Genomic DNA, 21,894 nt, shown 5'->3' on the forward strand with positions numbered 1-21,894 from the left:
CTTCTCTCTGTCCCAACTGGGCACCAAGCCCAGATCCCTGGCAGAAGGTGCTGGCTCTGGAAGGAAGATAATCCCAAATACTGCCAGCTTTGTGCTGCTGCTGCACCACACACCCCACCCACCACCCATGACAAACCCACAGCTCAGCAGGGCCTTTAAGAGAGTGCTGCTGTGGTGGCCAGAGCAACAGAAAAGCAATGAAGCTCCTGCTGATGTTGTTTGCCAGAAAACCCTTAAAACATGAGATATCAAAGCATGGAGGAATAAGGAAAGGCAGGAGAATTTGGTCCCAAGTGGAAGGCAACCTCTCCTTTTCTCCCACTTGTGCAAGGCTGCACAGCAGCCCAAGCCCTGGATGAACTCACTCATGTCTTTACAGTGGCATGTTTTCTGAGGGAACCCTCAGCTGAGCTAGACAAGGTGTCTGGTAACCTGTGTGAAGCATGTCCAGACACCACATCTACCTGGTCACAGCCCTCAGCAACTTGTCCATGCTCCTCAAGCACTGGACAAACAGCTGCTGACTGTCAGAGGAAGGTACTGTCCTTCCCAAAACATGTAATTTCTGTTTCCCTACTCAGTCAGAACAGGAGCCCTCATGGATCTGTACATCAAGTTGTTCCTTTCCCCAGAAGGTAAGCTCTAAATCTCCTTCTGGAACATTCAGTGTGAGATGCACAGACCCCATAGGAAATCTGCCTGGGCACAGTGAGCCAGATCGTGCAGAGCATGCAACTGCGTTCCCTCCTAGAAAATAGGATGATACCAGGGTTGAACTCTGCTAATCCATACAGCTGGAAAAGAGCCCTAGTAAAGTCCACAAAATGATTCAGGTGGGTTCAGAGCATGAAGGGAGAGGGGCAGGAAATGTATCAAAGAGATCTCCATTTCTTCAGTAAGCAAGGGAAGAATATCTTGAGGAGACTCCTTGGAAGCAGCATTAAAGAAGATGCAAGGAAGGGAGTCAAAATGGGAGTGTACCAAGGAATCTGCTCTCTGCAGGCTTCCCTCCTACTCCCCTTCCTGCATTACTGCCCTGACAGTCCCCAGTAAAGGAAAGGTTGAAGCTAAACGTAAGTATTTCTGAACTTTCCCTAAGTTCTTGCCTGCCACAGGACAGCCCTTGAGAGCAGGTATGTCTGAGGAAACACTCCCACAGGAAGCAGATCTTACCCAAAATAGCACTATTGAGAGCAGCACACACAGGTTCCCTCTGGATCGGGTCCAGCTGTTGGCCAACAGGGCAGTTCCAAGGGTCTGAGTAAGCTAACAAGCTAAAGGCGTCCTGGGAGAGAACAGAAAGGCACAGTGAGGTCAGGCAGGGCTGCAAACACTCAGGGAAACCACCAAGTCCAGCTGGGGCACCTCCTGCAATCACCATGGTGACCGGTGCCTACCTCCTGAAATGAAATGGCCCTTTTCTTCTTGGCAGCAACGGACCACAGTGGGCCATCAAGATAGCAGGTTAAAGAGGGTGCCCCTTCCCCGTGGCAGGGGAACTAGCATAAGAACGCAGGTAGAGTGTCAGCTGCAGAGAAGAGCATGCAGTTCCTCCAAGAAGCCAGGCAGGATCTGTATCTCTTCTCTCCTGTGCTGAGAATCGGACGTGGATGCTCTACATTCATGTTTTTATCTCTGATCCCCACATAGGTCCCTTCTTGCTCAGCAGATGCAGAAGTGGGGGTTACCCAGGTGTCTGCAAGGGAACCCACAACCCCAGACCTGGCCCAGAGAACTGCTGCAATGCAGCACAAGGCCCAGGCTTACCTGAAGCATCTTTTTGTGCATGGTGTTCTTCCCATACTCTCTGCAAAGCTGCTCGCTCAGGATCTGCAGCTCCCGTCCAAACTGGATCATTCTCTCTGTGGCAGCGTGGTTCCCTCCACAGAGCTGCCTCTGGGGGCAGCTGTCTTCTAAGCAAAAGCAGTGGAGAAGGAACAATCATCTTGCATTCCCCACAAATGCCCGCTGTGTGTCAGGATACCCACAAACTCCTTCCCCTTCTGGTGCAGGTAGCTGCTTCCTGCCTTAAGTTTATCCCAGTGGAAGCTTTCTGTGATCCCTGCCCTACAACTACCAGTAGTGGGTTTGTCACAGTGCCTGGTAGATACAGGAAAGATTGGAGCTGTGTTTAATGCCTAAGGACTACCTAGAAATCCTGATAAAATCCTGGGAGCTTGCAACTCCAATCTGTTACCCTTTCATGTATCTAACACAGTGTATATAACCCCAAACGCCCTGGTCTAACAAAGCCTGGACTCAGAAATCTTTCAGAGATGCCACCACCACTAGCTTCCCAGTCCTAGTGGCCACAAGAGCCATTATAACTGGATGAATCCATTTTAGAGGTAGTGTAGCTGATTCATCTGCTCCCTCCTGGCTAAAGCACCCACAGACAAGATAGTCATGGCTGACAGCTGTGCTGAGGCCACTGGGCAGCTGGACATCACCAGCCTGGCACAGCCCAGCTCAGGTTTAGGTCCAGGACAGATTAATTTTCCCCATCAAGCAGGCAATTCATTCACTGGGTGGGGAAAGCAGCCCAAAGTATATGCTTTTCCCCTACAATCCAATCACAGTTTTAACTTTTGACACCAGTTCCTATTTTCCTTTACCTCTCCTGCCTCTGAGACCTACCCATGCTGGACTCATCTGTCTGCAGGATCTCCTCATGTTTGTAGGTGCCATTCATTATCCTGGTGGATGAATTTTCCAGGACTCCATTGGGATAATGCTCAGCCTCCATTTCCATCTCGCTGTCACTGAGGGGAAGGGAGGGAAGAAAGGTCAGATGGCTAAATTAAAAAGGGAAGAAATGAAGAGCTTATGTGCCAAATAGTGCCCAGCAATGGCCAGCACACCAGAAAAGGTGCCAGCTGGACCACAGGGAGTCAGATGATTCAAGTCAGTGCAGCAAAAACTGTTACAGGCTTCTGAAGATAATTTATGAAACAGGTTTCTGTTCCCTAAGTGCCTGTCATAATTCCAGGTGCAGAACATTTTGCATTTTCCCTTCAGGAAGCAGTGATCCTTGGGATAGTAAACAGCAGCCCGGTAACAGACAACACACTCAGGGATACACAGGAGGGAAATCTTGGCTATGATACATCCCCAGTCCTTGCAAAGAGTGCACTACTTAAATGTCCAAGAAAGCAGGATGAGACTGCTGATTAACTACTGATTAACTGAAATGATGAGATCTTACTGGAACTTGGGCTCTACATTAAAAATAAAAAAGGAAAGACAAATCCAGCATCATTAAATGATTCTGGTAAATTGAGTCTGAACAAGTGTTTCTCACTCAGTTACATGCTAGGTGGCCCTCCAGAGGTCACAACTGAGCCTACAAACTGCCCTGTAAGCCATGCTCAGCACAGCACTTGAAGAATGAGTGCCAGCTGCAATTAGCAAGAGATTCTTTTAATCACAATGACATCTCTGCTCCACTGAGGCCTCAGACAGCCCTCCAACAGCAGTGTGGAGAGTGAGCCCAAAGGAAGCTCATTTTTCACCACAGTTCACTCTGCTCCACACTCCAGAAAAGGCAGCAGTGACTGCACTGAACTGCTGGAACACCTGTGGCTTCTTGAGAGAAGGGAGGCTCAGCCTGACCTGCTGCCACAGCATGAAACAAATTACTGCTGGCTCAGAGGCTCACCTGGAAGGAACAGAGCAACAGGTAGCCCAAGGAAATTACACAAGAGGGCGATGCACCAAGCCAGTAGTGGCCTGAGCTGCTGCCTCATCCAGTACAGGACAGGAAAGCTGCTCAGCAGGAACAAGTGCCTGGCTGAGGCAGCAGAAACACCACCAGGCTGACTGGGAAAGCTTCTGGGCAAACTATGACACTGGGATCCAAAGGCATCAGTGTAATGGGACAGCCTGGTGCCTGAAACAAAATCATCATGGTATTCTTTATGAGATGAACCTGCAAGCCTGAGCCACAGCAGGGGAGCCAGAACAGATCTGTGTCTGCTGGGCGTAGTAGTGACCTTGTAGATAACCAATACTGTTCAAAAGGGCAGGACAGATGCCCTTCTGGCTCCTCAGGAAGCAGACAGACTTTTCCCACCATCCCACCTCCCTCAGGTGTCTCTAGAGGAAAAACAATACCTGGTTTCTTGATTACTCGTACTACTGTGCTGCTGAGATTTGGTAGAATCTGTAGAATTGGACTCAGAGTAGTTCACAGATGAAGGGGAAGAGGAGGAGGAAGATGAAGATGATGAACTCAGTGTTGGGTATTTATTGTGACTCTGTTTGCTTTTTGTGGACATGACTCCATTGCTACAGGTTGGACTATCTGCTCCTGAAAGCAAGAAGAAAGAAAAATGAGACCAGATTGACAATGTCACTCTGTTCTGAACCCAACAATTTAGCAAGACAGCCAACCCCAAAGGAAGAAAGCAAAATAAGACTGCAGATTTTAAATTATGGTTCATCATTCTTAAATTCAATGGGGTTTATAGAGGACACACATGAATATGAAAGGAACCCCACTGCTCACCAGCAACATCTGAGCTTCATGAAGTTCTAAAAATTGGCTGTAAATTAGAGATTGGCAGAAACAGTTCACAAGTACAGAAATTATTGTTGAAAGCAGAACTGCCCAGGCTTTCCACAAAGTTAGGATGTATGTGATTCACACAACACTCAGCACATAATAGCAACCCTCTTAATGAGCACAAGCTAACCTTCCTTGCTCAGAACAGAAACCACTGAGAGTCAGGCTTGAAATTTCACCTGCTCCTCCACAGAAGGTGCTTATCAAGCTGCAGAACACACTGACACAAAACACAAATGTTTATTCATTACCACAAGTTTTATATGGATTCAGAATCGACAGGGGCTAAAATAGTTTGGAAAAACCTCACTATGGGCTTGTCTTCTTCATATATTCTTCCCTAGGCAACCAATACTGACCACAGGACCTTGGCTAAATGATGTGACCTGGCATGACTGTTCTCTAGAAGTAATGGTGTTATATCCAAATTGATCAGCTGCTCCTACAATTATGTTTAAAGCAGAGAATGTATTTCTATTTTTTATCACAGCAACACAAAGATTCAAATGGGCTGTTCTGTGCGTTTTTAAGACAAAGACAGAGTAGCCTGTTCACAACAGTTCTGCTTCAGCTCTGAAATATGCTCTAATGAAATTACCACTCTTTTGAAAGAACAAGGTCTGACAGAGAACTGCAGAAGGTGACGTCCATGTGTAGAGACAAATACATAAAAATGCTGCCTTGCACTGCAGTTGCAGTTGTAGACATGGGTATTACCAGGAGCTTTTATGGACTGATGGGATCATTCTGACTATCTAGTCAAAGAAACACACCCAAGGCTTCTCACGACACAGCAGAGGAAAACAAAGATACTGGCTTGGAAAGGTGAGTGACAGCTTGGAAGTATTCAGGTAATTGTCTTCCTTTTCCTTAAATATTTGCCTGTCACAGTTTGTCACAAGCAGCAGTGGGAATACCAACCCAAAACATACTTGGATGGCTGTGAGCAGCTCACAGCTCAGTGAAGCAGCTCAGGCTGTTTCCAAGGGCTCTGAAGGTCATTTTTCCTGGCTCACTCCACCACCAAAGCTGCAGTCAATAATTACCTAGGGAAGATATCTCAGGTGTCCTCGTTTATCTTGTTCTTTCCACCTCAAAACCTAAAGTTTAATTTCCCAGACTCTGAAGAGTTGATGCCCCAGAGCTGGGTTTTACTGGAACAGAACTGTTCCCTTCTCACACCTTTAGAGCTGGCGAGGTAAAGTCCATGCTGTAGGGAGAAGTTTTTTAGCAATGCATCCCCCTGACCTTTTGCTCCATTGGCAAAGCAGCTTCTGCTCAGTTCTTTCTGGAAAGCAATTATTTTGCAGACTCCAAGTTACAGAAAACAGGCTTTGCTTTCCAGACCTCCTCTCAGCACTGAGTCACAGGTGGCTGCAGTAGAAGACGTCCTTCAAAAGCTTCTTTATTCTGAAATAAACCTGCTCTGCAGACAATTGTGGAAAATAACTAATGCAAAACTGCTTCTGAGATACCCATGGTAAAAGAACATCCCCTCAGCTGGGGAAGGAAAGGAAAGGAACGTTTCAGAGAATAACACAGGGAAAGCAAAAGGTAACGTTAGACACCACCACATCCACCTTTGACATCTGCTCTCCTCATCTGGAGGCACAGGACACACTTACCAGTACTGTGAACGTGTGAGTTACTTGATCCATGTCGAGGACTTAAGCTGGGGGACCCGGGGTAGCTGTCCTGGGATCTGGGGCTGCGGGCACTGAAACATCGCACTTCACTGTCGGTGCCATTCACCATCTCCACAAACTGCCGGCACCTGGTTTCATGGGAGGCAAGAGGGACAAAGGGCGCGTGACAGCCAGGATGCTCTGCACTGAGCCTGCCTTAGGGCACGGGGGAAGTCCCAGAAACTTCCAAAAAGACACTTCAAACTCCTGATGCCTTTGTATTGTGAGTGCTCTGATGATGCTACAGAGGAAGGAATTTGGAAGCTTCACCTTTGATGCTAATGGATGTTGAGACATTCCCAAAAAAGCAAGTTTAATTCCACTGTGCTAAGAAAAATCTCTTCCTTTGCAGCTTTTACCTCCAGTTCTTCTGCAGGTACTCCAAAATTCAACTGTGGAGGGTTTTTTCAGGGAGAAGGTACTAAATCTGTCAAATACCATCATTCCTTCACTACTCCATCAACCTAAAAATACTGGTGGCCAATGGAAAATAGAGAAGGAAGAGTAAAAAATGCAATATCCACAGTGACAGTGAGGACAGCTCCTCATTTATCTTTACTGGGAATTGTCCTCGGATGTCTCAGAAGTCTGGGGAGAGCCACTCTGTACAGCTGGGAGAATTGGGACACTTTTTCCTTTAATCTCTACCCCACACAGCCTTTTCCATACATCTGCCTTTCTAGGAACCTTCACAATGACTCCAGCACTGCAAGATCTCCACAAGACCAGAAAAGAAACTCCTCTGAAGGAATTTCTAGCAGTCAGCAGAACTAAAATTCACCCACCTATGCCTGACCTTGTGAGGCAAAGCTGTACTGGGTCTGAGCAGCAACAAAAGCGCTACATCTACAGTGCTACAAGCACTGTGCAAAGGACTCCCAAAGGGAGCTCAAACAGTTTGAATTCAGAGCAAAGTGTGCAGGCAGATTGAATGTTTGGACAGGTTCTTCCTCCCTCCTTCATTTACACATTTCAGCATTAGGCAGCATAAAGCTTTTCATACTTACTTTAACATGAAGAGCAGGTTGGGGTTATGTTCTAGGAGGCCAGGATAGAGCTGCTGGGTGGCTTCTATAGCCTCTCCCACTCTGCCTGCTAATACTAGCTTCTGTATTCCTGAAAGCAAAAGGAGACTTAGTGACACACAGGACCAGCCCACAGGAAGAGCCAAAAGAGCTGTCTCGTCCATTCCACCCAGCTCCCCACTACCACCTTGCACAAAGGCTTGGGAGAACTGAATCAGGGTGAGGAAAACCCTGTGAAAATGTGAAAGGATCTTAGTAGCAAAAAACCATAAAGAGTAGAAGGATCTGAAGGATGAAGTAGGTGGGCTGGGGTGCTCTGAGGTTTTAGTCCTTTAGTCACAGAGCTCTGCAGCAATGGAAATGAAAGCTGGACATGCCAATTGGATGGAAACAAGGAGGCTGCTGGGGAAGTGACAATTTCAGAGGGCAAGTGCCTAGGTCATTCTCATATTACATTCTCTTTCTGGTTCAAGCTTGGAAGCAAATCTATGGCTCAGTATGAGATAAATGGAGTATTCTTACTGGGCCTGTGGTCTTAAATCACAGCACAGTACTGCTTCCACAATATTCCTACCACTAAGCAGAAGTAATTATATCAACAAAACTGTGTTCCTGCAAGTCCACCTCAATGTATTCCCAGAGAAGTACCAGCTATTGATTACACTAGAAACAGCTCAATGACTTGTACACTTCTAGGAGGTGCAAAGACACAAGGCAGAAGACACTTAATCATGCTGGGTGTTCATGTCATGTACGTTCCTTCAGTGGGTCAGAAGACACAAGTGCAAGACTCAACTTAAGATCCCTGAAAGCTCAGACCAGCTGCTGATCTACAGTGACCCACATTTCTTTTTTCTAAGTGTACTTACAGATAAAAATTACATGTACTTAAAACTAAAACTGCCTTGTTTTTCCAGCACTCCTTATAAACAGCAGAGGGAAGGTTTGGAATGGCCCATGAGGTACTTTGCAAGCAAGGCCTCTGATAACAACAGGCTGTGGCTTTTGCAAAGTGTTGGAGCAGTTGGAAGCCCCAGCCTGGTAAATCTTCATTAACAATCCCAGTAACAAATTGCAATGACTTGTCTTGTCTCCCACTTCCCAATGTCTATCTGGTTGTTATTGTAGTTGAAATCTGGAACCAAAGCCGTGGTTCTCACACCAACACAAGAGCTCTCATCTCCCTCTCTTGCACGTCCATTTTCTCGTCTCGCTGCTTTTGACAGCTCTGCTTTGCCTTGTTTGGCAACTCTCACAAATGTCATTCCCTTTCATATTTCCCCCTCTTTTTGTTTTCCCATCTGTGTTTTCCTCACACTTTTTATTCAAGCCCCAACTTCAGGGCTCTGTATTCCTTCCCTCCATCTGCCTTGTCACCTGTCCTCATCCAAATGAGCCCGCACCACCTTGCGTGCCTCCCGTCAGGCTCTGCCAGTTAAACCCACACCACTGGGAACTCTGGCTGGGGTCAGGGTTGCATAATGCATGACCTGGAAAGCACAAAGCCCATCAGCACTAACAGGCAGCAACTGCAAGTTATTTAAAAGCAGAGTCCCCAAATGAACCCGAATGCTGGCTAAGCACATGCAATGTATGGAGAGCACGCCACAGAGGGGCACAATGCTCTGATACGTAACAGACACACGAGAAACAGTCCACAAAGGGAAGGGAAATGTACAGGGATGTGGCCTGTATTCAGAAGCCAGGAGAATGCAGAAAACACACCAGTGTTCTGCCACTCTGCAGGCTGAGCCTATGAATAGAAAAGCTTAAAAAATAGGTACAGCAGGAGAAAGCTGCAAGCTTTATTCTGCAGGACCAAAAGCGCTGACAGCCCTACCAGCTGAGAGATAAGCCACTTGGGAGCAAACAGCAGCAACCAAAACTGACACTTTACACAAATTCTTCACCCAGTGTGAGCTTCACACTTTGCCTGAGAATTTGAAAATCCCTCAGCATGTGAGTTACCTTAAATCACAATGAGCAGAGGGACTGGAGGAGTCCTTACCTCGGAGCTGCAGGAAAACTAAATGGATGTGTCTGAGTCCCTGTGCCCAAGCTAATGGAACTGCCCCTGCTGCAACAGCCTGCAGTGAAGAGCTCAAATCCAAAGGCATCTCTGGTGCACAATGATCTCAGCTCAGGTCAAGGCCAAGCAGAGTAGACAGGGACAGGAAGGAACAGGGCAGTTCTCCAGGCAAAGATGGCAGAGGGTGGAGAGGGCGCAGTGATGATGGGAAAAGTGCTCCATGGTCAGCAGTGTGCTGTGGACAGCTCTTTACTCTCATGCAGTAACTTCCACAGCACCCACTCCTCTGCAGAGTCCCAAAGGAACACACTTGAGAGGAGTGACACCTGAGAGACTTACTTTGTCTATTCTTTATTGAGGTCTGTTCTTCCTGAATTGTGGTGTCTGTGACTCTGGCAAAGGCAGTTGCTGTTGAACAGTACCCATGGTGAACCAAGTACGACGAAACCATACTAGAAAAAAAAATACAAAGAGATGATGAGGCACCAGTGAAACAGAGTCATCACACTGGAGAAAAAAGAAATCAGCACAACAGAAGTTGCAATTTCAGGGAGAAACTCACTTGCTTAGGACATAACCAAGGCTCTACTTCTGGGTCTAAACTGTGTATTTACAAGATAGGCACCTGGTCCTCTGCAAACAGGAGGGAGGCTCTAAATTCACTTTACAGAGTGGAAAAAAAATAAAATATTAAGAATCTCAATGCATATACAGTATTTATTTATGACTGCTGTCCAAGGGTCACTTGTAAGGGCTCAATACTCTGTTACTGCCAGTGACATCCTATATAGACATAAATCTGAAACTCAGAGAGGTTCCAGGCTTTCAAGCAGATCTAAAAAAGAAGAAAAGATTCTGGTCCTGAATTTCTTCCATCACTTATTTGCCAGCAATTATATCTTTAGTAGTTCAATCTCGTTATGAATTCTGCACATTCACAGATACTTTAATCTGGTGACTATCAGCATTGATTTTACAAACATTAACATGCTTCAAAGTTATATTTTCAAAAAATCTTAGGGGAGGGAGGAGTATCACTGTCAGAAAATAAACACAACAAAAGCATCTTCCTGAACAGACCATTTCTAACACACTTGTGCCTTCCCAGGACACAGTGACTCAATATTAATGCTCACTGGATTTCAGCAAAATCTAAAAAGCCAGCAACAGGATTTCAAAGCTTTTCATGATGAATCTCAAAACAGGTTTCTGATGATGAAGTTGGCATTTCTCTGATCAAGTCAGAGCTCAAAGCACACACTCAACTGGGCTACTTTCAGTACAAGAAGGATGTATTTTATGAGTCAGCAATCATTTTTAGGCATAACACTGTATGCAGGTGTGTAATTTTTAGAAGTTGTTTTAAATACAAGTGCTTCTGCACAAGAGCTCACAGGAGGAACTCCAGAGTGGTGACCCTGACAACCCCACCATGCACATCAGAAGAAAAAATTCTGGAGGGCACAAGGAACAAATACAGGGATAAATTGGTCCCACTGCAGCAGAATCAACAGCTCTTGTTAAGGGAAGTCCTGGCTCTCTAATTTGGTCCCATTTTGGAAGGCAAATAACAGCATCAATAACACTCCTGACCTCTGACAACTCCTGCCAGCTGTTCTCATCAAGTTCCACTCAATCCTTTCAGCAATGAGAAGTGCTTTCAATATTAATAAATTTATAAAATGCCATAACTGTGCTTTCAGTTAGGTTTGGAAGCCTTTGGTTTAGGCTATTTCTTGCTCCTTCATTTCTGAATTCAGCGGACTTACATACTGGCTTTTCTCCTATATTAAGAGTTTTTATGGTGACTTCTCCCCTCTTGCAGTGCAACAGCCCAAAATGTATGTTCTTCCATCCCTACAAGCTTTCATGCAATCTCTGGCTGAAAACTTCTCCCGTATCTTTTACATTTGAAACAGCAGCAATCTACACAGGAAAGACTTAAACAGCAGAATGGAGGGCAAGACAATTCGAGCAAAATGCACAGAGTGGCAATTTTTGCCATAATAGAGCACAAATTAGCACTTAAGAAGCATTTAAAGCCTAACAACAGGGAAAAAGCTGAACACAACACCAAGGCAGTGACTTACTTCTGCAGCATGGCTTGCCACTCTCCCAGCCTGTCTCCGATGGGAAATCGCTTAATGGTGCTCTGGATCTTCGCCCTCCACTCCCTCATGTAGTCCTCAATGTCAAACACAAAGGGCTGCTGCCCAAAGTTGGCATCCACGATCTCTCCTGGAGTCTGGAGACCCACTGTAGGATAGAGGTTTGACTGTGAAGGAAGAAAAACAAACCTGTGTTAAACACAGCTTTCTCCTTCTGGTTCCAGTTATGTGGTTTGGTAAAAGCAAAGAGCTGCTTTTTAAAATGAAATAAATATAATGGAGTTGGAAGAGGCAAGAGCCCTTTGGGTACTTCTCAAGGAATCCTGTGACTTATTGTGCATTTATGAAAAGTTACTGCATCAATGAGTTCAATCCCTCAGCTCAGTCCCTCAGAACAATGTGTTCAATCCCTCAGCAGCCTGTGATCGAGGCCATGACTGCTGTCTGTGGATGGCCACTTCTGGCTTAGTTTTCTGCAATTTCTACCAAGCTTCAAGAGCCAGCAGGTAATATAACAACAACAGCAATAATAATGGCAATATATAATAGTAATGAAATACAATAATAATAAACAAGAGGTGCATCATCGCAGTCAATGGATCTGTGTATTCCCTCCTGTTTCAACTCAACTCTTATATTCCATGGAAATTGTTATCTCAATATTGCACATCTCTGATGAAAGCAGTGGTCTGAGGTTAGGTCTTTGATGATCCCAAGATCCCAAGACATCCACACAAGAAATTACACTACTGATAAATGAATTTCATTTCAAGAATAAGTCTATGGATCCAAATGGAAGCCTTGACTCATCACCAGAACATGGGGAAAATGAAAAGCTTACCACCATGAAAATGCCTCTAAAATACAGCCAATAATTCAGCTTCTAAGGATGATCTATTTGAAAATAGGTGTTTAAAGTATATCAGAAGTTCTCTGAATTCTTGCTGTTTTAATAATAAGCTTAGGAATACAAATGGAATCCCTGAGCCCACTTAAATGTTGGGAAAAGAGAAACAGCATCAGAAAAGGTACAGGGATGCCTGGTTCTCATCACTGCTCACATTTTTCAAGAGCATGTTCCATTCTCTGTGAAGTTACTTCTGTGCAGCACAAATTACTTTTCTGTTTGCAAAACATTCACAGACTTCACTAATTCTCTGCTTCACAGCATGTGCTGAGAGTCTGAAGGGTGGGGGGAAGAAATCTCTACCACACCACTCAGGAAGTGTTTTGTGTTGGGTTTTTTCCACTTTGCTCTAAAGCATTGGAGCCAGAAACTGGACGCTGGGCAAGGCCCAGGGACACATGTATGGAACTGAAGTCTGGAAGGTGCCTGGCTACTGTGTCTTGCTCAGGGCTGAACCCATATCAGATATTAGAAGAGCAGAGGGGCAGACCTCTCGTCTTAAGTCCAGTCAGAAACCTAGGATGACCCTCTCCTCTTCTGTAGCAAGAGACATGGGCTTTCCTACAATTATCTGGAAAATTTCTTCAACTTAGTCTTCACTGTTGCAGAAATGAGGATGGTTTAGGCGTGGAACGGGTTTCAAGAGGGACTGCAGCATCTCTGTTCTCATTTTCAAAACTGAACTGAGTAAGAACCAGACCAACCTCCTCTATCTTTGAAATTATCAAACCTCATAAAACAACGGAAAGAAATGAATCTATAAATACAGGCTGGAAATCGAAAGCAGAGATCAGGATGACTGCATTACTGGTGATTCACCACACCTCCTCCTCTCCTGCTCCCACACCAAGGAAGTCTCTAGGTCAGAGATGTACAGAGTAAATACAGCATGATAAACAAGAGTTACCAGAGGGAAATGCTGTAATTACATTTAGTCTCTCCTTTCTTTCAAAACTGGCTGACACGGAAATATCTCTAATGAGGGATCAGATATTTTCCACAGTCCATACTTCAGACTTTTTGTTATCTTCTCAGTATCTTAAACCCAAGGGCTTCCAAAGCCAGGAATCAGACAGCCAAAATACTTGGAAGCTGGAAGCACGCCCCCTCCTCCTCCCCCAAATTTACAAGAGGTCATGTATTTTTTACACGTGGGATGTGTTGTTCTCTGTGTTTAGCAGCTGTTGGGAACTATCTCCAGCACCCTGCCAGATGCAGGCAGACACGATCCCAGAGCCCACTGACCCAGGAGATGCTTTTCCTGCCAAGTTCTTCAGGAACACCTTCCCTGTGACATCTGGCCCACCTCTTGCCCTGATGTTGGTCACCATTTGCTCACTACCTCCTTGTTCATCTTGACCTGGTTTTCAACCTTCTTGCCCTTTTGCACTCCTACAATCCCACCTTGGGCTCTTCTGGGTGTTTTCATCTCTTATTATTCCTTCAGGCCTCCAGGCAGGATAGACCTGATCCAGGCTTGTGTAAATAAGAGTTGGGCCTGAGCACTGACTTAAATTGGGGAAAAAAAAAAAAAAAGAAAAGGGAAACTCCCTCTTTCCCTCTGTGGGAACTCACTCCTATTTCAAGCAGTTATTTTAACTTCAGCCTGTGCTAGGCTGGAACGTGTTTTTTCCTATCTCAGTATTTTTGTACAAATGAAAACACCCTTTAAAGGAAACTGAAACAAGCCAAAGCAAGTATGTTTCAACATGTGTCTCTGGTTTGCAAATTAAAGTATCCATTTCAACTTCCTAATATTGTGAATTCTGCAAAATACTGCCTTTGCCATTTGCCTCTGAAAGGGGAATTTTGGAACAAGCATTTCATGGAAATTTTTTCAAATCTGGCAATGTTTTGAAGGGTCAATTTAATTCCTTGTGTAATCTCACAGATAGGCCAACCCTAAAATTTAAGCTTAAAATGTGTTAAAGTAATGGGGCTTACTGGCCAAGCTTCTCACTGTCGTGTGTTACCAGTCAGCTTCAACACCCCTTAGGCTGCAATGCAAGGAAAAGCTCTCCCTCAAAGCCCCCCTGGAGGGGCGAGTAATGAGCAATGGATCAGAGCCAAAAAATCCATGGGAAGCTGCTCAAACCAGAGCACTTCAAGGGTCACTCAGGTAAGTTTGCTGTTCCCACTCCTGTTTGCAGTTAAATTTTCAGAACTGCAACTTTAGCAGTGAAGAACACAGACTACAATCCACCTCTTTTCTACAACGGACACTTTCTCTTCTTTACCCTCTAATCACTGGATATTGTGTTTGAGCCTGGACCAGAGAACTATAAAAAATGAAAAACATCACCTGCAAGTGATCAACTTCACATCCTCTACTGCCTCAAGAATTCAACAATCTCTGACAATATTCACTATATTTAAACCAAAGTCTATCTTGGGTTTGGCATCCCCTTTCTTTAGGAAAGGTGGTAACCTGAACTGTTTGGAACAACCAATAATCCATGGACCAAGGGGGCAAAGAGAGCACATGGAATACATTGGTGCCTGCAAGGGTGAAGAAGAAGTCAGTAATTCAAGGGAAGGATATTGGAAAAGAGAATGCTGAACTCAGGTCCAGGCATCCTCAGGATGAAGCTGCCAGCAGAGCAGGAGAGCGATTTAGCATATGCAGAGGGATGTCCTAGATCCACATGGAGGCAGAAGTCTCCCACCCTTGCTCACATCCACAGTTAAGGGATGAAAAGACCCCAACAAGTTTCTCTCCTCCTCTTTTTAAAAAGGAATTATCTCATGAAGGATAATTCTCAATAGTAGGAGGCCTACAGGGCATCAGCTGTTTTTCTTCCTGGCCCAAAAAAACCAGTCTTAAGGATTAGCTGCTGCTGTAAAGGCCAGAAGGGGATTTCCTCAGAAAACAGCTCAGCAAACTGGCTGGTAAAGGCACAGAGACCATTTACACACCATTTAACCACTGGAGATTCCACCATGAGGCAACTGGAAAACCTACCATGGCCAGATCTTCTCCCAGTTTCACACTAAAACATCTCCTCTGCACAAGACACACAGACAAACAAGCCTGAGATCCTGTGAGGATGATCTGACCAGACCAAGGAACAGCAGGACAGGGAGATGCCAGGGGCTCAGGAGATTTTGAGCTGAATTTCACTGGCACTGCAAGACCTCACTGCAGCAAACACCCTTCTGTCTGCTCTGCTTCCCCAGCTGCTCATCCCCTGTGCCTAAGAGAGACTCAGCACAGAGCTGAACAGCTTACACATGAACATTAAAAGTCTATGACAGCTCACTGTGCACTCCAGGATCAACAGGGTGCAAGTTAAACTAAGCAGGACAGGGAATTTCAACCTGCCAAATCTGTGCTGTGAAGCTCCATGGCAACACTTGAGCTGTAAATGACAGAGCAGTGGTACATGTGCTGGACAGCTATTTTTGATTGACAGGAGTCTAAATACCCACTGTCTATCTCAACATGGAGACTGTGCCTGTTGCAGAAGGAGAAGAAATCTAGCCAAATGAGAAGACAAACTGGTGAAAAAATTAGAAGGAATATGGTAAATCTGTGACTACTAATGTAATCTGTATCCAGAGGGAAAACAAACAGCACTAAAAACTAAGGGGCACATCAGAGAAGCATCTTCTTGCTGTGGATGCAAGGTTACTACAATATCTCACTCCAAAAGGTTAATCTCCATGGAAAGGCAAACTATTCTTGTACTTTGATAAATTGTACTTGGACCAAGTGAACAAACTGCTGTGAAACAACCCACATAAGGAGTTTCTGGTTTAGAACACACTACAATGTTACCCAAGTTCAAAGACCCTAGGACATAAAAAAAAACCAAAAAAACCCCACCATGTATTGACAGCTGATGTGAAAAGGCCAATCAAATAACTGCAATTTAAGTGCAGGCTGTAGTTGGCATACGGGAGAAATCTGTAAAGCCCTAAATCCCATTGGGAAGGTGAACAGGGAGGGCTAGCCATTATTTCTCACAATACAAAAATTAAAGGAACAAGATAAATTTTTTGACAGGAAGTACAGAACAAAGCAAAGCAACCTTTCCTCCACACAACAGAGAAGTCAGCCAAGACAATGGATCACTTTGGAGGCCTAAAAAAGTTATGGAAAGTAAGAAGTTTGTCAGAGGAAATTAATTTGTGGTTATTAAGTACAAAGACAGGAGTGCAACCTTAGGGACAAGAAGTCCTGTGTATGAGAGATGGATGCAGTGGATGTGTTGGTGTATGCCTGACCTGGTTTTACCTTTTTTCTCTGAACACATCCTTCTTGTCCAGGAACATTTGGGTCTAGAAAAGAGGGAACATTTTCTTGTGCATGACCCCCTGTGCTTCTGTGAGAACTGACTAGACATCAGTGTAACTATGAACATGTGCTCCTCCTCAGAGTCGAAGCTGCATTTGGAAGACAATGACCTGTAATGAAGTTTGCATCCTTGTTTTAATTCCAGGAGAAGGAGCAACATATTCTTAGAGGTGGTGAGGGATGAGAGGAGGCATGTGAGTAGCCCACAAACCCAGGCACAGGATTACAAAGTTTCAGAAAAAGGAGCATCTGCATCATTCAGTAACGTGTGTTAACCTTTTTTTTTTCAACAGGGCATCAAATAGAAAAAAAAAAAAATCACACCCCCACAACTCTTCCCCCTCCCTTCTGTTTGCATCCTTAGTTAAAATACTGAAAATAGGTGTACTTACAGGGAGGTCTGTAAAGGCTATACCTGTGGGGGAAAAAATATTAGAATTAAAAAGACAAAGGATCTTTTCCCTGCTTGCCTACATCTGTAACATGCTACAAAACATTACTGCATTTCAATAAATCCCAGCTCTGACCCTGCATTTCATTACTTCATGTATTTAGAAGCAATTTCCCTCCCCAACCCCCTCCTCAGCAAGGTTTTGCATCTGGAGAAAGGTTCAGGAAAAAGCCTAAATGTTTACAACATCTCTCCCAAAAATTCGATTTTCTAAAAGCAGCTCCTCTTTCCTTTGCTTCTCCCTCTGTTACTAGGAAGAAGTTAGTTTTCAAGACTCACTTTGGTGTTAGAAACAGAGTTTTAGTATAAAATTGTTTGGGTTTAGGCTGTAACTGGTTCTTCTTATCAGCCAGAGAAACAGGAATGAATATTCAGCACTTGGCATTACAGCTGGGGAGCAGCCCTGCAACAGCACCAGGCTGCAGCCAGAAGCAGCTGAGCAACACTGTGCAAAGAACAGCCTCATCCTCAACTCAGCTGATACAGTTCCAAACTGAAAAGATGGAAAAACAGTGTATGAATTCCCTTTTTATTTACATCTGGTATATCAGAAAAGAGGTATTTAAGCCCAGGCAGCCATTGCCTGAGATGGCTAACAGAGTTTCGGTTAGAGACAACACTCACCACAGCCAGGCTACCCCATGCACAGCTCTGCATCTGATTTAGATGCAAGTTACTGCTCCAAAGGATGGTGCCTCTCCTGCCACGGGTGGGATCCAGCAGCACAGGGAGATGGATCAGAGACAGCAGCTCTACCCCACAGGCTCTGGGTCACTCTCACCAGCAGCACAGGGGACACTGTGTTGTGCCCATCACCTCATCAGGCTGAGCTAAATCCAGAGTTCCAGATAACATTCCAGGAGTCGGTCTGGAAGCTGCAGTCTATCCCCATCTGTGCTCCCAAGAATGCTTTCTTGTCCCCAGCCAGAGGAAGGCTGGTACCCACACCAGTACACCCAGTTCTCACACATGTCCCACTTCTTTTCCTTCCCTTCTGCCTGGCACTGGAAGGCACTGCAGAAGCAGAACACCACCCTCTGTTTTTAATTTTAGGACTATTTTAACCCAAAGCTGCAATGTAATATTACCAGATCAGTCTGAAATGGTAATTTAAACCAGTTTTAGGAGTCAAGATAGGAAACAAGTAACTTCTATTCAAAACAGCACAGATATAAATCAAATGCTCAGAAAGAAATCATGAATATTTTACTAAATAAACAGCCAATAAAGTTAAATTAACATCATAGCAGATAGTCAATATGGTTTAATGAACATCCTGGCAGTTTGGACCTTGTTTATGGAGCACCATCTCTACAACGCAACCAAAGATTGTGCACACAGGTGATGTTGAACACGTGGCTGAGGAAAACACTCAGTAAGCATTTCTCTCACCTTGTCACTTTGCCCAGATATTGTTTCTCACTCAACCCTTTTTTTCACTTTGTAATTATTTTGCTCAGCTGGATGAAAAGGTAGATGAAAGCTTGTTCCTACCCTTATGCCAGAATGAGGCCAATCTCCTTGAGCCTGCTGTCCACTGGAGTCTTCCTCTGCCCACAGCACCTCTCAGAGCCAAAGGTGGCCAGGCTTGTGTAGCTGTGTGGCTGGAAGCTGCTTCCAGCACCTGCACCAGCATATGGTTTTTGAATGGACTACAAGGTGGGTGGAAAATTGGCTGAACTGTCAGGATGGAAGAGTTGTGATCAGCAGCTCAAAGTCCAAGAGTTGTCCCTCAGGGATCAGTGACAGGGTCAACACAATTTCACGTCTTCACTAATGACCTGGACAACGGGATGAAGTGTGCTCCCAGGTGCACTCACAGGTGTCACCAAACAGGAGAGTGGACAACAGGCTGGAGGGCACAGTGCTACAGCTGGAGAAATGATCCAGCACAAGCCTCCCAAAGCTCAACAAAAGCAACCTAAGAGCTCTGCCACCAGGTTGTGATACTCCCAGAAAACAGGACAGGATGAGGCTGACTGGAGAGAAAGCAGACCTGCAGGAAAGATTCAGGGTCCTGCTGGGCAACAAGTAGAGCAGGAGCCAGTGGTGGGTCCTTGCAGCAAAGGAGATCAACCACGCCCTGAGCTGTATTAGTGAGAGTGTAGGTTAAAGGATGGGATTTCTCTCTTCTTTTCCAACACTTGTTAGTCTACACTTCAGTTATGATGTTCACTTTAGGGGTCCCCAATACAGGTCCCCAGTACAGTGAGACTGGAATCACTCCAGCAGAGGCCAGCAAGACAAAGACAGGCTAAGGGAAAAGTCTCTGTCCAGTCTTAAAAACATTAGGGCAGACACTTACTGCTTCCTGTCACATAGGAGGGTATAAAAAAAGCTTTTCTCAGAGATGCACGGTGGCAGGAGACAGAAGGCAACAGAGACAAGCTGCAACATGGGAAATTCTAATTAGAAAAATTCAGTATGGATTTTGGTCAAACACTGAATCAGGACCAGAAAAGCCCCCAGGTGATCCCCATTCTTGGAGACAGTAAGAACTTGATGAGTTTCTGAGTAACATGATCTAGTTTGGGCCTGCTTTTGGCAGAGCATTGGATGTTTGACCTCCAGAGATCCCTCCCAGAGAAAATAATTCTATGATTCTATAAATAAACTTATTACATTGCCTTTACAATAGACAAATGTATGTTTTCCACATTCTGTTAGGTAACTCAGACTAATAAAATGCTTTATGCAGACAGCACTCGGTTTGTTGCACAGACATGTCTGCTTAGAGTTTCTGCATCTGCACTGCTACACACCCGCATCCAGGAAGGCCAACAGCAGGAAGTGAAATAATCACAGCTTGATTGTGAAACTGTTTTCTTTCTTTGCAGACTCTCCAAAGCCTGGGTCCAGTTGAAAACCACAACCTTCTTAAAGACTTAAGCACTGGACAAATCAAGAGGTCAGGAAACAAGAGCAAGTGTGTGAAGGGCCTCCCTTCCAAGTCCACAAAGTTCATGTGATCACCAAGGCAATGATATAAAGACATTAAATGAAGGTTCAGTGCTAGGGCACAGTGTGATTGACATCTTCACCTGCCAACCAAACAAAAGACTTCCACTTTCCATGACTGAAGTGCACTTACACATGACCTCATACACAGAATGTGTTTGTGGACCTTCCAGCTCATCTCTGCTCTCCACCCAGCAACAATCACCCTGTCTGCCTCACAACTGGCCACCTACAGAATTCAACCTGCACAAGACAACACACATTTGGGTAATCAGCCACAGCACCCCACTGCCTGCCTCCAGCATCTGTTTAGGTAACTGTGATGCAGAGAATCCTGAAGCAGTGCTGGTGGATTGCAATAAATACAACACTTTCAGCAGTGTGGGCATCCTAAAGAGCAGATTAGGAAATGCCAGCCCAGGAAAATACTTGAATACTTCTCCAACATGCTGCTGAGGAGAAGCACTGTCAAACCCACACAGCTCTACATGCCCTTGGAAACAGATACCCTCCAATCAGGCCACTTGGGTAAAACTGCTCATAAAGAGATCAAGGCTGTAGCCAAGTCTGGTATTTTCTGTTCATTCTGGTAGTGAATGAGGGTGGTGAGGCCCTGGCACAGGTTGTCCAGAGAAGCTGTGGCTGCCTCATCCCTGGAAGTGTTCAAGGCCAAGGTGGATGGGGCCCTGTGCAACCTGCTCTGATTGTCCCTGCCCACAGCAGAGGGCTTTGAATGTGATCTTTAAGGTTCCTTCCAAACCAAATCATTCCAGGATTCTATGATTTTGAAATTGATTAATCTGAAGTCTTGTTTTGAACATGCTCTTGCTCTCTGCAAACTTCATTTGAAGCTTTGAGGTCAAACCTATTAAACCTGGGCCTGACACCTGCATCTCTCTATGACACAGATTTCTGCATTACCCCTCATGTTCCTCCTAGTCTCTAAACTGGCTGCAGAATGGGTATCTTACTTTTTAGGTTAACTTGGTCTTTCCAGGAGCCTGCACTCAAACTCAAACTACGGGAAGTTTTCTATGCCAAGACTACAGAGGGTTGTATGCTCTTTTTATAGCCCTGCTGCTCCATTTACCTTGGTCTGCTGTCAAAGTCTGAGATCTGAGACACTCCTACATTAATCCCTGAGCAAACTCATCCACTTAAACCTAGACACCTGCAGCAGTCACATTTCCTCCTCATGTCCTGGTCCAAGACTTTCTGCTTAATGCCTGGCACCCCAACATCTCTCCCTCTTTCCCTTCCAATTCATTCTCATCACACTTCTAGCCACATCTCATTATGTTTTTTACTGCCAGGACTCTGCTCAGAACTTGTCAAAAGTGTTTCATCAGCAGCCAGAAGACATTTCAAGACATTTTCCAGAACAGAGAATTAAGACTACATACGATGTCAAACAGTTTTCATGTGACGTCTCCAAATAAAGTTCAAGACTTAGCTCCAACCAGAACATCCAGAATTTGTGATGGCCAAGAAAACAGTTCTTATACAGTGCTCCTGATGGATCTGATTAAATGAAAAAGTATGGAGACAATGGAAGATAATAGTTAAGCAACAGAAGAAATTGCAAGGAAAACAAAAGGGGGGTGTCTAATTAATAGATGAAGAGGAGAGGACTTAAATGGTGAAGAGTGAATTGGAAAGACAAAGCTACAGTAATTCCATTAAAAGAAAGACAAATTCAAACCCTGAAAGCCTACTCTCAAGCTAACTGGCCTCACAAAGGGGCTGATTAGTCTCATGAGTATTCCTGGCATCTGCAGTAGGATTACACAATTACCTCATCTCCTAGGAGGAGACATACATGGCTTTCACAGCTTCATGTCAGGGAACACCTAGAAAAAACACATTCATC

General features: G+C 44.8%; 1 protein-coding gene across 3 annotated transcripts in view; it reads right to left on the minus strand.

The window, feature by feature from the left end:
- The window catches only part of RANBP10 (RAN binding protein 10), a 67,166-nt gene that overhangs the window by 6,592 nt on the left and 38,680 nt on the right, over positions 1–21,894 (minus strand). For 2 of the 3 annotated variants that reach the window (XM_066194560.1, XM_066194558.1), the window contains 9 exons: positions 17,008–17,030; positions 11,394–11,578; positions 9,643–9,755; positions 7,257–7,365; positions 6,190–6,338; positions 4,114–4,309; positions 2,638–2,762; positions 1,768–1,913; positions 1,174–1,285 (listed from right to left, as the gene is read on the minus strand). In XM_066194560.1, coding sequence (XP_066050657.1) covers positions 1,174–1,285; positions 1,768–1,913; positions 2,638–2,762; positions 4,114–4,309; positions 6,190–6,338; positions 7,257–7,365; positions 9,643–9,755; positions 11,394–11,578; positions 17,008–17,030 — 1,158 coding nt within the window. The remainder of the gene's footprint in view (positions 1–1,173; positions 1,286–1,767; positions 1,914–2,637; positions 2,763–4,113; positions 4,310–6,189; positions 6,339–7,256; positions 7,366–9,642; positions 9,756–11,393; positions 11,579–17,007; positions 17,031–21,894) is intronic. The other variant, XM_066194559.1, reaches the window with a different exon arrangement.

The sequence above is a fragment of the Chamaea fasciata genome, unplaced genomic scaffold (genome assembly GCF_029207755.1).
Source record: "Chamaea fasciata isolate MVZ Bird 193981 ecotype frontalis unplaced genomic scaffold, bChaFas1.0.hap1 SCAF_12, whole genome shotgun sequence".
Lineage (NCBI taxonomy): Eukaryota > Metazoa > Chordata > Aves > Passeriformes > Sylviidae > Chamaea > Chamaea fasciata.